Source organism: Procambarus clarkii, chromosome 15 (assembly GCF_040958095.1).
Source record: "Procambarus clarkii isolate CNS0578487 chromosome 15, FALCON_Pclarkii_2.0, whole genome shotgun sequence".
Classification (NCBI taxonomy): domain Eukaryota; kingdom Metazoa; phylum Arthropoda; class Malacostraca; order Decapoda; family Cambaridae; genus Procambarus; species Procambarus clarkii.
In genome coordinates, this window is record NC_091164.1 from 7161952 (window position 1) to 7181502 (window position 19551).

The 19551-nt window shown below is 41.1% G+C and overlaps 1 protein-coding gene across 1 annotated transcript; it reads left to right on the forward strand.

Annotated features, from left to right (window-relative positions):
* On the forward strand, nucleotides 1-876 carry LOC138364861 (Kruppel-like factor 18). The gene has a single exon (XM_069324843.1). The coding sequence runs from the start codon at nucleotides 1-3 to the stop codon at nucleotides 874-876; it is 876 nt and encodes a 291-aa protein (XP_069180944.1).
* Nucleotides 877-19551: the final 18675 nt, after the last annotated feature.

Here is a 19551-nt window from a genome sequence, read left to right on the forward strand (position 1 = left end):
ATGAATATCGATATTACCAAACGTGCCTCGCTCACCACGTTACCTATGAACGAGAGAAACACAAGTACCTCGCTCAACACGTTACCAATGAACGAGAGAAACACTAGTACCTCGCTCAACACGTTACCTATGAACGAGAGAAACACAAGTACCTCGCTCAACACGTTACCAATGAACGAGAGAAACACTAGTACCTCGCTCACCACGTTACCAATGAACGAGAGAAACACAAGTACCTCGCTCAACACGTTACCAGTGAACGAGAGAAACACAAGTACCTCGCTCAACACGTTACCAATGAACGAGAGAAACACTAGTACCTCGCTCAACACGTTACCTATGAACGAGAGAAACACAAGTACCTCGCTCAACACGTTACCAATGAACGAGAGAAACACTAGTACCTCGCTCACCACGTTACCAATGAACGAGAGAAACACAAGTACCTCGCTCAACACGTTACCAATGAACGATAGAAACACAAGTACCTCGCTCAACACGTTACCAATGAATGAGAGAAACACAAGTACCTCGCTCAACACGTTACCAATGAACGAGAGAAACACTAGTACCTCGCTCACCACGTTACCTATGAACGAGAGAAACACAAGTACCTCGCTCAACACGTTACCAGTGAACGAGAGAAACACATGTACCTCGCTCACCACGTTACCAGTGAACGAGAGAAGCACAAGTACCTCGCTCACCACGTTACCTATGAACGAGAGAAACACATGTACCTCGCTCAACACGTTACCAATGAACGAGACTAACACATGTACTGGAGAAGCTGATGAGGGAGTGGTGGCTTATGGTAGGTGGCTTCTGTTTACATCCACCCAAACCCGCTCATATGATAACCTACGTCTGAAGTAATATAATGATCAAACACTTATTATCATATCTGGACAATGTTAGTAACACTGACCAGTTGTCAGTGTTAGTGGCACACTGACCAGTTATCAGTGTTAGTAACATTGATAACTGTTAAATTAATGTAGTTAAACATGAATCGAATCGACAGAATTGAAAATAAATCTTTAGAGGAGGTCGGGGGATCGAACCAACGTCGTGAATAAACCCGAGACGTGAGCCTTAACCCACTAGACCACGATATGCTCAAGGTAACACCATCTGGGACCCAACAGAGTTTGTTAGTAACTAGAGTGGGATTTAATGCCCCATGAGTGTCAGTGTTACTATTGTAAGTTTTGCAGTTTTGAGCAACAGATTTTCGTTCTGACTGTTTCGTAAAAAAATAAACAATCCAAGTTGTTTTTTTAACCCAATTAGAGAGCATTTGCTTGTTCCAACATTACGTTTTCTTTTCATAGCTAACGATACTGAAAGTACGTTCACTTGCAAATGTTTAATTTGTGGGTTAAAGCGACGAAAATATCCATATTAAACGGGTCCCATACTTATAGAACTCCTGTCTTAAACTAACAGTTTACACCGTTTGATAGATACCTTTGTCTGAGATCTGGTTAAATTAACTAGGCAAATCCCCTTTTATAAGGCCCACGTTAAATTATATTAAATAATCTTGTTAAATTCACTTCTTAAATGTCCTTGTTAATTGCCTTGATAAATATCCTTATTAAATATCATATTTAATACACACATTCAATACTCATTAAAAACGTTTAAACGACGCATTTATACACATAAATAAACGCATTAACTTAACTTAGCATTTATTACACACTTAGGAAATACATTTATTACACCACGCTAGATATATATATATATATATATATATATATATATATATATATATATATATATGTTTCATTGAATATGACCGCATATTCTGTATTTATTATTTTCTGGTTTAGGGCTTCTATCCCTCTAACTATTTTCTTAGCATCAGGGCTTAATTGAAATAGGAGTTCTCCAAAACTCATTTTCGTACTTTTAAGGTGAAGAAAAGAAGTGATTTACTATAGAGTGTATTACACTTATTTATATAATTTGCACGACGTTTCGAACCTCCATGGTTCATTCTCAAGTGAACAGATCTTACAATACTAGTTGATTTTATACCCGCACTGGGTCAGGTGATAATACAATGAAGGTGAAAACATGGGGGGATACATAAGGGATAAATGTGAGGTGAAACATAGAGGCTGCAGAAGGCTTATTGGCCCATACGAGGCATCTCCTATCTAAACAAAGATTAATCCAGTGTAATTGGCCTGTTATGTTGGACATTGTCTTCTGTGTTGGCATCGATATGTTCTTGTCTTGTCCTTACTAGACAAGAGGACAAGACAAGAACATATCGATGCCAACACAGAAGACAATGTCCAACATAACAGGCCAATTACACTGGATTAATCTTTGTTTAGATAGGCGATGCCTCGTATGGGCCAATAAGCCTTCTGCAGCCTCTATGTTTCACCTCACATTTATCCCTTATGTATCCCCCCATGTTTTCACCTTCATTGTATTATCACCTGACCCAGTGCGGGTATAAAATCAACTAGTATTGTAAGATCTGTTCACTTGAGAATGAACCATGGAGGTTCGAAACGTCGTGCAAATTATATAAATAAGTGTAATACACTCTATAGTAAATCACTTCTTTTCTTCACCTTAAAAGTACGAAAATGAGTTTTGGAGAACTCCTATTTCAATTAAGCCCTGATGCTAAGAAAATAGTTAGAGGGATAGAAGCCCTAAACCAGAAAATAATAAATACAGAATATGCGGTCATATTCAATGAAACATGTTTGAAAGAAAACCTGCTGCCAGTATACACCAATATATATATATATATATATATATATATATATATATATATATATATATATATATATATATATATATATATATATATATATATAAATATATATATATATATATATATATATATATATATATATATATATATATATATATATATATATATATATATATATATATATATATATCAATATATATGATATACGCTTTTATATGATATACGATATATATGATATACGCTTATTAAGCACCACTTTTAAGTTCACCATATCACTTGTTTAAGTGCTCATGCTAAATACTCTTACCAGCACACACTTGAGTGCTGACTCCTCACCGTCTCTGTCTTCAAAGTTGGCAACACTGCGAGGAGGGCCTTGTTGTTCAGGGGGTCAGATTCACGAAGCAGTTACGCAAGTACTTACGAACGTGTACATCTTTCCTCAATTTTTGACGGCTTTGGTTGCATTTATTAAACAGTTTACTTGCATGCAAACTTCCCAATCAACTGTTGTTATTGTTATAAACAGCTTCCAGGTGCTTTGGAGCTCATTAACTGTTTAATAATTGTAAACAAAGCCACCAAAGGTTGATAAAAGATGTCCAGGTTCGTAAGTGCTTGCGTAACTGCTTTGTGAATCTAGCTCCTGGTCTGAGGGTAGGAACCTTGTAGTCAGTTGGCAACGCTGCGAGGAGGGCCTTGAGTAGTGGGGGAGGCGACGTAGTGCTCATTTTTGGCCTTAGGGCAAAATGAGCACTAAGTTACCACACTTAAGACGGTAGAGGGTCTATCCTGGAAATAACGAGTGCTACGTTGCCACACTTACGAGGGTAGAGGGTCTATCCTGGAAATAACGAGTGCTACGTTGCCACACTTACGAGGGTAGAGGGCCTATCCTGGAAATAACGAGTGCTACGTTGCCACACTTACGAGGGTAGAGGGCCTATCCTGGAAATAACGAGTGCTACGTTGCCACACTTACGAGGGTAGAGGGCCTATCCTGGAAATAACGAGTGCTACGTTGCCACACTTACGAGGGTAGAGGGTCTATCCTGGAAATAACGAGTGCTACGTTGCCACACTTACGAGGGTAGAGGGTCTATCCTGGAAATAACGAGTGCTACGTTGCCACACTTACGAGGGTAGAGGGCCTATCCTGGAAATAACGAGTGCTACGTTGCCACACTTACGAGGGTAGAGGGCCTATCCTGGAAATAAAGAGTGCTACGTTGCCACACTTACGAGGGTAGAGGGCCTATCCTGGAAATAACGAGTGCTACGTTGCCACACTTACGAGGGTAGAGGGCCTATCCTGGAAATAACGAGTGCTACGTTGCCACACTTACGAGGGTAGAGGGCCTATCCTGGAAATAACGAGTGCTACGTTGCCACACTTACGAGGGTAGAGGGCCTATCCTGGAAATAACGAGTGCTACGTTGCCACACTTACGAGGGTAGAGGGTCTATCCTGGAAATAACGAGTGCTACGTTGCCACACTTACGAGGGTAGAGGGCCTATCCTGGAAATAACGAGTGCTACGTTGCCACACTTACGAGGGTAGAGGGCCTATAATGGAAATAACGAGTGCTACGTTGCCACACTTACGAGGGTAGAGGGCCTATCCTGGAAATAACGAGTGCTACGTTGCCACACTTACGAGGGTAGAGGGCCTATCCTGGAAATAACGAGTGCTACGTTGCCACACTTACGAGGGTAGAGGGCCTATCCTGGAAATAACGAGTGCTACGTTGCCACACTTACGAGGGTAGAGGGCCTATCCTGGAAATAACGAGTGCTACGTTGCCACACTTACGAGGGTAGAGGGCCTATCCTGGAAATAACGAGTGCTACGTTGCCACACTTACGAGGGTAGAGGGCCTATCCTGGAAATAACGAGTGCTACGTTGCCACACTTACGAGGGTAGAGGGCCTATCCTGGAAATAACGAGTGCTACGTTGCCACACTTACGAGGGTAGAGGGCCTATCCTGGAAATAACGAGTGCTACGTTGCCACACTTACGAGGGTAGAGGGCCTATCCTGGAAATAACGAGTGCTACGTTGCCACACTTACGAGGGTAGAGGGCCTATCCTGGAAATAACGAGTGCTAACGAGTGCCACCTATATTTTGGTTAAATTTGTTATTCATATTCACCGCTGATCTGTCACCCGTTTTATTTCTGAAAAATTTCCGAATCCAATTTTTTGGGTAAAATCATATCAAGTCCATTTTCGGAAGATATATTCATAGTAGTTTCTTAAGTAATTCTTATAGGGAAAATTCAGGGTCCAGGTTACCGCTGTGTCACAATTTTAAGTCTTATTTTTCCCCGGGAGTGTTGGTTTCTGTTGCGTTGCCACCCATTTTACGGTAAATATTTTCATAATTTTTTACTTAGAGCGGCGGTCTTAAAGAGTTATTATGGAGAAAAATAAACTCTATGGTCTTAAGCTATATTTTAAAAAGTTCATCAGAAGTTAGTTCATGGACCAGACTCTACGTGTTAATAAGTGTAGTCTCGCTACTAGATGGTCAATTTTTGCCCAGTTTAAAAGTTATATTTCGGACGCAGTAAGAAAATAACATAATGTTACAGAGCTCAGGCTCCTGTCCCCCGCCTTAATTTATTCGTACAAATTTCCCTGATATTTAAAACCGCTATATTTCCGACGTAGTAAATAAGATCAAGGTAGTTACCGAGCTCCGGCTCTTGTCCCCACCTTAGATCATTTATACAACTTCCCTAAGAACAGTTCAATTTTCCTGAGATTTAAAACTGCTATATTTCTGACATAGTAAATTAAATCAAGGCAGTTATCAAGTTTCAGCTCCTGCCCTCCGCCTTAGTTCAATGTTCACCAAACACAGTATTTCAGAACAACAGACTATCGCCTGTCGCTTTTATCAAAGTAAACATAACTCCTCCTTCTATACACTTGTTTACTTAACTGCGTAAATAAACACCCGCCTGGGAATTATCGCCCTGTCATACACACGTTATCTCTACCCTCCCTCCCTCCCTCCCTCCCTCCATCTATGCCCCTCTGCTACCATCCGCACTCTAGCTCCACACACACCCCCAGCCTCCTCCGTCTTATCTTCCCCCCTCACTCCTTCCCCTCCATTCCCCCACACCTGTCCGCTCACTTATCTGTTCCCTCACCCCCAGCTCCCCATCCCCCATCACTCCCCAGCTTCCCATAACCCTATCTTACCCCATCACACCTGACACCTTCCCTTCCTATCCCTCCAGTCCCTCATCCACCCTCTTAGCTTCTCCATCAAATCCCCCCTTAACAGCCCCCCCCCCCTCACTCACCTCCCCAACTCCCCACACACTTATCTTCCCCTCCCTCACCCCTTATTCCCCAGCATCTCACCCACTCCCCAACTCCCCCATCCCCAGATTCATTCTCAACTCTGCACCCCTCAAGAATTTAAAATTCAGCTATTACCAATAATTTTACCTTTTATCAATACTCAAGTGTAAATACGCAACGTCTCTATACTCCTTGCTTAGTCGTTCCATATTTGACAGATGGTCTCCCTATATTCTGCAAATGTTCTCTGCAAGTTCAATTCATATTTTCTCCTGTTTATCCGTGTTCTTTGCATTCTCTTTCATGTTCTCTACAAATTCAACTCATGTTCTCTGTGTTCTTTTTCATATTCTCAGTGTTTTCTGAATGTTCTTCTCAAGTTCGGTGTTCATTCTTCGTATACTCTGTATATACTTTTTACGTTTTACTGTTTTCAAGTTCAATTCGTGTTCCCCACATATTCGCTTTGTTCATCACATTCTCTTACATGTTCTCCGTTCATTTAAAATCAAATGTACAGATGTACATTTGTCATTCAGTAAACAGTTGACTATTATGTATTATCAACTGCATTACTGGACTCCTAACAAATTTAGTTACAATTCATTTAGTTATTTACAAATTTATTTAGTCATTTATCTAGGTTTATTTACAATCAATTATGTCAATGTATTTCTTTATCAACTTATTATTTCTTACTAATTAGGATCTTAAAAAAATCTGCACTTTATTTAGAAAAAAATTTGCCAAGACATTCTTGACTTATCGATAAAAACTATACCAGATAAAACTATATCTGTAAGATTAGGTTAAGGATAATATATGCCACAAATATACCAAACACGATAAACAAAACAAAATACACTACATGTAAAAGGTTAGGTTAAAGACAAAGAATAAGAACAAAAAATATGTCCAACACAATAAATACACTAAGATAAGAAAGAGGAAAGGTTAAAGGTCAAAGAATAATAACAAATTCTATCAAACATAATAAATATAACTTATGAACGACTTGATGAACTTTAAGTAAAATATGTACAAAGTGCCTAAACACACATCTCTAACAAATAACCTTTGAAATGTTTAAACACCCAATATTTAATAGACATTCCTTGAACTGGACAAATTCTTATATATAATTAATCCTTTGATCCTTTTATCCTTTTTAATCCTTTTAAATTCAGATGTACAAATGTACATCTGTACATTTGATATTTAAATGCTTAAATATCCAATCTTTAATACTTATCCCTTGAAAATAACAAACACCTATATATAGAAAAGTGCTTTTAACATGCTTAAATTCCCCCATCTTTAACAAATACCCCTTGAAATGTATAAATTACCCATTTTAGCCATTATTCCTTGAAATAAACAAACACCTGAATACTTAAATTCCTTTGAAATGCTTCAATACGCCATCTTTAACAATTATCCATTGAAAGAAGAAACACTCCAGCTCTAATAAATATCCCTTGAAATATATAAACCCCCAGTGTCGAGGGTGGGAACCTTGTAGAGTCAGGTGAAAGACAATATTTCCCACCTCTCCAAGTTATTGAGCTCGACCGAACAAAAATATTTGGAAAGTTAGCATTGCAATCAGTGATATTTAGCTCAAGAAATTTAACATGGGTATTGAGAAGTCGTGTTTTAAAAACACGACTTTTATGTATTGATTAGTATTATTAGTATTATTATGAGTGTAATAATACTAATTATTAGTATTTATTATATAAATGAGTGTATTATGAGTATTTAACAAGTCAATTTAACTTACCTATATATATATATTTGTTCATTGATTGTGGAGAAATAATTGATTCTGCAATATTTTAACAACCATGTTTGCAATCTAGTTACCTGGTTTATATACGTAAGTGCTTTTTCTCTACTGCTTTTGACAACTTCTTTGCCAGATACTGAGAGTGTGCCAGCTGCGAGGCGGGAGGTCAAACGCAAACACTCAAGTCAGGAGCGTCGCCGCTGGAAGATGTCGAGATGAAGGAACTGAGAGGCAGTAAATGGTGTTTGTCCTGAATCAGGCTGTGTGGCGGCAGACACACACGGGCTCTGAGGGTTAGTCGAGGAACAACACACACACATAACACCCCAGACAACACAGTCTTCTTGCTCGCACGAGGCATTGTGCTTTTGAGAGATATTGAGAGTGATGTCGAACTCAAGAGAAAACTTGTCTCTGATTAACCTTAGCTGACATGACTTTCCATGTGGGTATGATATGACTTGCTTCGTGGGCTGATACTACTTTCTTTGTGGGTTCATATTGTCATGTTCCTTACTCTCTGTGCGTAGCCGGCGTTGTGTTCGCTGCACCTCTAGTGAGCAAGGTTCTGTGAGGACACTGAAATACTCGTCGTCACAGACTGGGGCAGGCTATATGTATTGAACACTCTCCCAACACGTCACTGGCTGGGGCAGGCTATGTGTATTGAGCCCTCTCCCAACACGTCACTGACTGGGGCAGGCTATGTGTATTGAGCCCTCTCCCAACACGTCACTGACTGGGGCAGGCTACGTGTATTGAGCACTCTCCCAACACGTCACACAGAATAAACACCAGGGGAGGGGAGGGGGGGGGGCAGGCCTCTACAATCCCTGTTTTTATAGTTTATTGACAACGGATATTCTATGGCTATGGCACATGTCCATAGCCGTTCTATGGCACATAACCAAAGCCGTTCTATGGCACATAACCAAAGCCGTTCTATGGCACATAACCAAAGCCGTTCTATGGCACATAACCAAAGCCGTTCTATGGCACATAACCAAAGCCGTTCTATGGGACGTAACCAAAGCCGTTCTATGGCACATAACCATAGCCGTTTTATGGCACATGTCCATAGCCGTTCTATGGCACATAACTATAGCTGTTCTATAGCACATAACCATAGCCGTTCTATGGCACATAACCACAGCCGTTCTATGGCACATAACCACAGCCGTTCTATGGCACATAACCACAGCCGTTCTATGGCACATAGCCATAAGAACGGCTATGGCACACCACAGTGGCCAACACAATACAGCTACCACTAGGTAAAGTAAGCAGACAAAATAAAACAGGTGTAGTAAGAGTCAATATTGCAACATTTACTGCGTTGACAGCTGCCTCCGCCAGGACTATACCTAGCAGCGCCGGAAGGCTTCCTGTCACACACACACACACACACACACACACACACACACACACACACACACACACACACACACACACACACACACACACACACACACACACACACACACACACACACACACACACAAACATTTGCTTTGTGGAAGCAAATACTATTCATACTTTTAAAACTAGGTATGATAGGGAAATGGGACAGGAGTCATTGCTGTAAACAACCGATAGCTAGAAAGGCGGGATCCAAGAGTCAATGCTCGATCCTGCAAGCACATATAGGTGAGTACATATAGGTGAGTACACACACACACACACACACACTTCTTTATTGAACGAGTAGTGAAGATACAACCTGGGGAGGTAAAGCAGTCCATTGATAAAACTAAAAATATAAGAGGTCTAGCAAGCTGAATGATGGATCCTATACCTGCCTCCTCGCAAGCAGGCAAGCATTTATAGGTACGAACACTCACACTCCTGTTCAAAGAAGAAACCTTTATAATTACTACGATTATTATTAATATTTTATTACCGTTATTACATTTAGTATCGTCTCGGAGTGTGGGATACTTGTATTACATTAGTATCACTATTTCTATTTGAATTATCTTTCTTGTAAATTTATTTTACGTATTGAGATAATCCACTAGGACAATGAGGTGGGCGTGGACCTACCACCTTGGCATTGCCACGCTGCTACTCTACCACTAGATCACTGCTGACTTGTACAAAAGTCATACCTATCTGCCATAGCAACTTGATATTTAACACGTTAATGTGATTTCTGTGGAGGTTTACTTACACAAATTATAATTATTTGTATTGTTATTATTATAATTATAATTATTATTATTATTATTATTATTATTATTATTATTATTATTATTATTATTATTATTATTATTTATATAATGCTATTTATATTATGTATTTGTATATCATGCCTTCTACTTAGCATTACGAATATTTAGTAAAATGTGAGTTGCTAATACCGTAGAGTTTCATAATGTAATTTGAATCCTTGTCTACTTATCACATGCCTCTGTATGACTAACCATCCTGTGTGATGAGGATTTTAGCATCACGTAGCTTGCTTTTTGACACACACTGTACTCCCCTTCATATAGTCTAGGGTAGCTGCACAAATGCAGATGTACGTAAATGTGGTTAAAATAGTACAAAAATAGTTGAAATCGTTGGTCAGATTTTGCACCATTGATCATATATATATATATATATATATATATATATATATATATATATATATATATATATATATATATATATATATATATATATATATATATATACATACATATATATATAACGACTGAAAACTCACACCCCAGAAGTGACTCGAACCCATACTGCCAGGAGCAACGCAACTGGTATGTACAGGGACGCCTTAATCCGCTTGACCATCACGACTGGACAATAAGGAAGTGATAGCCGAAGCTATTTGAACCACTCCCCTCGAAGCTATTTGAACCACATTTGAATCACTCTCCTGGGGTGTGAGTTTTCAGTCACATATAGTCCTGGGGACCATTCAGGCTTGTTTGCATATATATATATATATATATATATATATATATATATATATATATATATATATATATATATATATATATATATATATATATATATATATATATATATATATATAACTGAAAACTCACACCCCAGAAGTGACTCGAACCCATACTCCCAGAAGCAACGCAACTGGTATGTACAAGACGCCTTAATCCACTTGACCATCACGACCGGACATAATGAGGTGATAGCCGAGGCTATATGAACCACCCCACCGCCGGCACTCGGATAGTTATCTTGGGCATAGCATTTTACCAAATCACCTCATTCTTTGGGGCACACGTGAGGAACACAAATGCGAACAAGCCTGAATGGTATTACCATATTACCAAGCGGATTACCATTCAGGCTTGTTCGCATTTGTGTTCCTCACGTGTGCCCCAAAGAATGAGGTGATTTGGTAAAATGCTATGCCCAAGATAACTATCCGAGTGCCGGCGGTGGGGTGGTTCATATAGCCTCGGCTATCACCTCATTATGTCCGGTCGTGATGGTCAAGTGGATTAAGGCGTCTTGTACATACCAGTTGCGTTGCTTCTGGGAGTATGGGTTCGAGTCACTTCTGGACCATTCAGGCTTGTTCGCATTTGTGTTCCTCACGTGTGCCCGAAAGAATGAGGTGATTTGGTAAAATGCTATGCCCAAGATAACTATCCGAGTGCCGGCGGTGGGGTGGTTCATATAGCCTCGGCTATCACCTCATTATGTCCGGTCGTGATGGTCAAGTGGATTAAGGCGTCTTGTACATACCAGTTGCGTTGCTTCTGGGAGTATGGGTTCGAGTCACTTCTGGGGTGTGAGTTTTCAGTTGCATATGTCCTGGGGACCATTCAGGCTTGTTCGCATATATATATATATATATATATATATATATATATATATATATATATATATATATATATATATATATATATATATATATATATATATATATATATATATATATTATTAAATATGACCGAAAAAGTAAGATTAATAATTCTAACACGAATTTTCTCAATCTTTCGTACATTTCTTTTCACTGCTGGTGGTAATTCAAAAATCAATTCTCCAAAATTCATTTTTATTTCTAGTCTGACGCGACACTTGAGCGCGTTTCGTAAAACTTATTACATTTTCAAAGACTTTAGTTTACACATACACAACTGAATAGAACTTACACATCTCCGATTTGTTTATATCTACATTTGAGTGAGGTGGATGGGGTGAGGTGGTATTAATAGGGTATTAAATTCATCAACACAAGACAGAACACGAAACAATATGTACTGAATGGAAGTGATTGTAGAAAGCCTATTGGTCCATATTTCTTGATGCTTCTATATTGGAGCGGAGTCTTGAGGTGGGTAGAATATAGTTGTGCATTAATTGGCTGTTGATTGCTGGTGTTGACTTCTTAATGTGTAGTGCCTCGCAAACGTCAAGCCGTCTGCTATCGCTGTATCTATCGATGATTTCTGTGTTGTTTACTAGGATTTCTCTGGCGATGGTTTGGTTGTGGGAAGAGATTATATGTTCCTTAATGGAGCCCTGTTGCTTATGCATCGTTAAACGCCTAGAAAGAGATGTTGTTGTCTTGCCTATATACTGGGTTTTTTGGAGCTTACAGTCCCCAAGAGGGCATTTGAAGGCATAGACGACGTTGGTCTCTTTTAAAGCGTTTTGCTTTGTGTCTGGAGAGTTTCTCATGAGTAGGCTGGCCGTTTTTCTGGTTTTATAGTAAATCGTCAGTTGTATCCTCTGATTTTTGTCTGTAGGGATAACGTTTCTATTAACAATATCTTTCAGGACCCTTTCCTCCGTTTTATGAGCTGTGGAAAAGAAGTTCCTGTAAAATAGTCTAATAGGGGGTATAGGTGTTGTGTTAGTTGTCTCTTCAGAGGTTACATGGCGTTTCACTTTTCTTCTTATGATGTCTTCGACGAAACCATTGGAGAAGCCGTTGTTGACTAGGACCTGCCTTACCCTACAGAGTTCTTCGTCGACTTGCTTCCATTCTGAGCTGTGGCTGAGAGCACGGTCGACATATGCGTTAACAACACTCCTCTTGTACCTGTCTGGGCAGTCGCTGTTGGCATTTAGGCACATTCCTATGTTCGTTTCCTTAGTGTGTACTGTTTCAATTTTCCTCCGTGGTTTGACACTGTCACATTTTTAATCACGTGTTTATTTTCGTGATACACACACACACACACACACACACACACACACACACACACACACACATACACACACACACACACACACACACACACACACACACACACACACACACACACACACACACACACACACACACACACACACATATATATATATATATATATAAATAAATATATATATATATATATATATATATATATATATATATATATATATATATATATATATATATATATATATATATTGGTGCGGAGGGATGCTGTACTCCGTGCGGTTCATAGTCATTTCCCTTCCCTCTACCCTTTTGTACATTCATGCTACAGTATGGATCTTAAGCTACTTTTTGGCGAACATGAAATTGACTCGCGAGAAGGCGTCCAACAAGGTGACCGCCTTGCTCCTCTCCTTTTCTGCTTAGTCATCAAACAAGTCACAGAGGTCCTGTCCAGCGAGCTTAACATCTGGTTCTTGGATGATGGTACCCTAGCTGGTTCCCAAGACTCCCTCCTGGAGGACATCAGAAAAATCCAGGAGCAAGGTGCAGTTTTAGGCCTCACCCTGAACTCTTCTAAATGTGAAATAATATGTTCCATCCAGGGCATCGTAGAGAGAATAGAGGGTGTTCTGCCAAATATCCATAAAACTAAACCTGAAGACAGCACACTCCTAGGAGCTCCCCTGGGGTTGAAAGCCATCGATGAGGTCCTTGATAAGAAAATCGCCGACCTTAAGAGGATGGATGGGAGGATTGAGGATATTGATGCTCATGATGCACTCTACCTCATCACTAGATGTCTGTCCCTCCCCAGGTTAACCTACTTTCTGAGGTGTTCACCATCTTACAGTAGCCAAAAACTAAGTGAATATGACCGGTTACTGAAATCAATGCTAGAAAAAGCCCTTAACCTCTCTCTCGATGACCTACAGTGGAAACAAGCCTCTCTTCCCGTAAGACTTGGGGGCCTCGGAGTTCGAACTGCAACGCAAATCGCTGTTCCAGCCTTCCTGTCCTCCTTATCAGCATCCGACGACCTTGTGAAGGAAATTCTACCTGCCCACTTACATCAGCTGGCTGGTGTACATGATCCCAATTTTACACGGTGTGCCACAGAGTGGGCCTCTCGTGCAGGCCAATCACCTCAACCACCATCCCCAAAAGCCCATAAGCAATCCAGCTGGGATGGCCCCATTGTAGACCAAGTTGCTGCAGAGTGCCTGGGTGCTGCAACAACACAACACGACATTGCTCGCCTCACAGCAGTAGCAGCACCACATGCAGGGGATTTCCTGTTAGCAACCCCAATGTCGGCAACTGGCACGCGTCTCACACCACACGCCCTCCGAATTGCTGTGGCCCTCCGCCTGGCTGCCCCAATCCACACCAGATATAGGTGTATTTGCGGCGAGGTGGTGGCTGACAGGTACGGCCACCATGGCCTACTCTGCCAAAGCACAGGGGAATGGCACTCGAGGCACAGTGAAGTTAACGACATCATCAAGAGGAGCCTCACCACAGCTGGATGCCCAGCTGAAAGAGAGCCCCGTTACCTAACGCCCCGTAACTCTGATGCTCTTATTGGTCGCCCGGATGGTATCACGGTGAACCCCTGGAAGAATGGCAAGCAGTTGGTATGGGACTACACGTGCGTATCCTGGCTAACACCTACATTAACCTCAGTGTTGCACAACCAGGTGGCGCTGCCACCCACAGGGAAGCGGCCAAATCCCGTAAGTATAGAGAACTGGATCATCACTACAATTTTGTCCCCATTGCTTCTGAGACACTGGGCGCCTGGGGTAAAAGTGCTACCAGTTTTTTGAAGGAACTGGGTTCTAGGCAAATTGAAACAACAAGGGACCCAAGAGCTGCAAGCTTTCTTTTCCAGCGCCTCAGTGTGGCGATACAGAGGGGAAATGCGCACTGCATCCAGGGTTCCTGCCCGCCATCTGAGGAGCTGGAGGAACTCGACAACCTATGATAACTATCTTTGTAACCCATATGTAACTCCTTTTTTGTAACAAAGTTCAAATAAAGTAAATATATATGTGTACATACAAAAGAATGGGGGTGGTAGGAGAAGATAATATTAGTGTTCAGTGAGAAACCACAAGGTCTCCTCTGAATACTTTTTATTTTCTTCTCCGAGGCTATGGGTCCCCACATTGGCACCAGAGGTGGTACCCTCACAAACTTTAAAAAAAAAAATAATATATATATATATATATATATATATATATATATATATATATATATATATATATATATATATATATATATATATATATATATATATATATATATATATATATATATATATATATATACATATATATATATATATATATATATATATATATATATATATATATATATATATATATATATATATATATATATATATATATATATATATATATACATATTTCGATGGTGTTCCACACCCTGATGGCTTGGTGCTGCAGTCTGATGTTTAGTGGTTGTGTGTTCAGGAGTTCGTGGAGCTTATTTTGCACTGCTTGCAGTTTCTGCATGTTAGTTTTCTTTAAGGTGTGTAGTGGTACTGGGGGATACTCTAGATGTGGCCGAACTAGAGCCTTATGTATGTGGATCTGTATATTTGTACTGAGGCTTTGAAATCTCCTCAATTTTCCTAATGCTGCTTTGGCTTTATTTAGTCTGTCCTTTACTTGAATTTTTATCCCTGTTCTATTGATCATGAGTTCCAGTATTCTGCCTACTTTCGCATATTGGACCGGACGATTGTCAAGGATAATGGGGTCTGGGTTTCTTTTTGCAATGTGCATTATCTTGAACTTGTGTTTATTTGTGGTTATTTTCCATTGCTTCTCAAAGTTCTTTGTGAAATCAATTGCTGCCCTGGTCTTGTTGGCTAGTAGTGGCTTTGTTGGTCCTGGCTGGGATATTATTTGAGGTGACGTCGTCAGCGTATGTGATGTATTCTCCATGTTTGGGTTAGGGCAGGTCAGCTGTATATATATATATATATATATATATATATATATATATATATATATATATATATATATATATATATATATATATATATATATATATATATATATATATATATATATGTTAATAGAGTGGGGGAGAGGCAGCTTCCTTGTGGTACTCTACTTTTAAGTTCTATTAAGTCACACAAGTAGCTGTCGATATTAAGTCTAGCAGTTCTATTGTCTATAAAGCTGCAGAGAGTAGCAGTAAATCTCTGTGGGAGTCCTAGCTCAGATATCTTATATTTTAGGTCAGTGTGCCAAACTTTGTCGAAGCTTTTAGTGACATTTCTGAGCACCATATTACACTGATTTTTTCGGCATGGCATTGACTATATGCTCGTAGATCAAGACTATAGCTGTAAGGGCCCCTCTGCGGTTTCAAAACCCATGTTGCTTGGTGTTATACTTCTTATACATACTAGATACCTCCTCCAGTATCTAGTATGCTAGAGTGAGAGCGGGTAGGAGAAGGACGTGACTCAGTGACTCCACTGAGCCACCAGGGACGATAGTGTAAGTGAACCACTATATTGTGGAATCTAAAGATTTATGATATGTTTTAAATTAATAATTTAAATCACTCTGAACACCTTATTGTTGACCTAGAGAGAGTATCAACCACCAACTCACCCGTCAAGCACAATACTAGGTGAGTATGGGGCGATGCCTTTATGGCAAGGTTCAGACGACTGTCCTCTCATGCCCCGGCAGCACTGCTGACTCCACGTGTTCCAGTATAGGCTATTTCCTCCTGTCCTTCTCACTAATTGTCAATCAACATCCTCACAGGTCATAGAATACGCTTCTGTACAGTGCTGACACTTTGAGGGATCAATCACTATGATTGATCTCTACTTCCCCCTTCACAACCACCGTACTCGTCAACTCGTCCAACCTGGCTTAGTGCCCCCAGTATGGCGCTGGTGTTGCCACTCGACCTTGATCTGTTCTTTCCTGACCTAACGCTATAAGAGCTCACTATATACGTTGATCACTGTGTTGGTGTACACTCATGGGATATAAACACTATAAACACTATGTTTTGGTCTCTATGGCACTGTAATGTCTCGAGATAAGTGATGTTAGTTCGAGGACGCGCGCTGACCCGTGTGGCTCATGACTCCACACACTATAATGTCTGTATTTATTATTTGTATCTGCAGAATCGAGCTGTTGGCTCCTGGACCCCGCCTTTCTGACCAATTTATTTTTCCTATGTTATATTTATCACATATATTTCTCTCTAACACACACGCACTCACACACGCATCTCCAGGAAGAAGCCGGTAGCAGCTGTCTGACTCCCTGGTACCTATTTACTGCAAGGAGGTATTTCTGACAGGAATATGAGGGTAAAAGAATCTCTGCCCATTTGCTTTCACCTCAGCCGGGAATCGAACCAAGGACCTTAGGACTACGACCCCCGAGCGCTGTCCACTCAGCCCGAGGCCCAGTGTGTGTGTGTGTGTGTGTGTGCGTGTAGATGATGTGCTTCGTGCCGCGAAGGATGAGAGAAACAATTCCTAAGTGAACATGTTCAGTGACCGTCCTCTGAATTGAGACGTGATGTTTACTTTTGTTCTCGAGAGCTGTGTTGTCTACCTCGTCACGCCCCACGAGTCTTGACTCTGAAATCTCACAAAAAAAAAACGAGGAATTGGATCCTAATATTTCTCTTTTCTTTCTCGCGTTTGAGATTTTTGGAGCACAGTCATTTGTTGTGAAGCTGCCGGAGACAAGGGAGTGTGGAATGCTCTTCGACTCGAAATTCCAGAATATGAAGTACAATGGAAGGTCTTGGAACCTGGTGTTCTTTAATTAGTGCCAAAGTTTCCATTCCTCTGCTTTGTCTCCATCGATTATCTCCATCACTCACTTTATCTCTACCATATCCACCAGGGGTTTCTCACGTAATAACCAATAACTTAAAAGTTATTTTTAAAACCTTCCAGTCCCACCCACAACGTCTTGTGAAATTATAGAAGCATCTCAGCGACGCAACCAGTGACTGAAACTCTCTCTCTAAGTCACAAGGAACAGGCCGACCACCACCATACATTTTCTGACATTGTAAAGTGTGTTCAGAGCGCGTCTGGTTGGATGGGTAGGTGGGTGAAGGCCCGCATGTGGGCGCTATTACTGCTGCGGCGAGACGCAAGAACACAAGGATGGTAGTTTGTGTAAGTGGATTTCTTGCAGCTTGGATTACACGCCATGATGTTTCATGTTTACACTGTGCTCACAGTGCGTGAGAGAGAGAGAGAGAGAGAGAGAGAGAGAGAGAGAGAGAGAGAGAGAGAGAGAGAGAGAGAGAGAGAGAGAGAGAGAGAGAGAGAGAGAGAGAGAGAGAGAGAGAGAGAGAGAGAGAGAGAGAGAGAGAGAGAGAGAGAGAGAGAGAGAGAGAGAGAGGAGAGAGAGAGAGAGAGAGAGAGAGAGAGAGAGAGAGAGAGAGAGAGAGAGAGAGAGAGAGAGAGAGAGAGAGAGAGAGAGAGAGAGAGAGAGAGAGAGAGAGAGAGAGAGAGAGAGAGAGAGAGAGAGAGAGAGAGAGAGAGAGAGAGAGGAGAGAGAGAGAGAGAGAGAGAGAGAGAGAGAGAGAGAGAGAGAGAGAGAGAGAGAGAGAGAGAGAGAGAGAGAGAGAGAGAGAGAGAGAGAGAGAGAGAGAGAGAGAGAGAGAGAGAGAGAGAGAGAGAGAGAGAGAGAGAGAGAGAGAGAGAGAGAGAGAGAGAGAGAGAGAGAGAGAGAGAGAGAGAGAGAGAGAGAGAGAGAGAGAGAGAGAGAGAGAGAGAGAGAGAGAGAGAGAGAGAGAGAGAGAGAGAGAGAGAGAGAGAGAGAGAGAGAGAGAGAGAGAGAGAGAGAGAGAGAGAGAGAGAGAGAGAGAGGAGAGAGAGAGAGAGAGAGAGAGAGAGAGAGAGAGAGAGAGAGAGAGAGAGAGAGAGAGAGAGAGAGAGAGAGAGAGAGAGAGAGAGAGAGAGAGAGAGAGAGAGAGAGAGAGAGAGAGAGAGAGAGAGAGAGAGAGAGAGAGAGAGAGAGAGAGAGAGAGAGAGAGAGAGAGAGAGAGAGAGAGAGAGAGAGAGAGAGAGAGAGAGAGAGAGAGAGAGAGAGAGAGAGAGAGAGAGAGAGAGAGAGAGAGAGAGAGAGAGAGAGAGAGAGAGAGAGAGAGAGAGAGAGAGAGAGAGAGAGAGAGAGAGAGAGAGAGAGAGAGAGAGAGAGAGAGAGAGAGAGAGAGAGAGAGAGAGAGAGAGAGAGAGAGAGAGAGAGAGAGAGAGAGAGAGAGAGAGAGAGAGAGAGAGAGAGAGAGAGAGAGAGAGAGAGAGAGAGAGAGAGAGAGAGAGAGAGAGAGAGAGAGAGAGAGAGAGAGAGAGAGAGAGAGAGAGAGAGAGAGAGAGAGAGAGAGAGAGAGAGAGAGAGAGAGAGAGAGAGAGAGAGAGAGAGAGAGAGAGAGAGAGAGAGAGACGAAGTGAAAGGGAACGTCAGACAGAAAGATACAGACGGAGAGAGAGCCAGACAGCCAGACAGACAGGCAGAGAGCCAAGAGCGTAACAAACACTGGCA

What these genes read in the sequence shown, in the direction of transcription:
- LOC138364861 (XM_069324843.1), top strand. Translation starts at nt 1, where the DNA reads ATGAATATCGATATTACCAAACGTGCCTCGCTCACCACGTTACCTATG.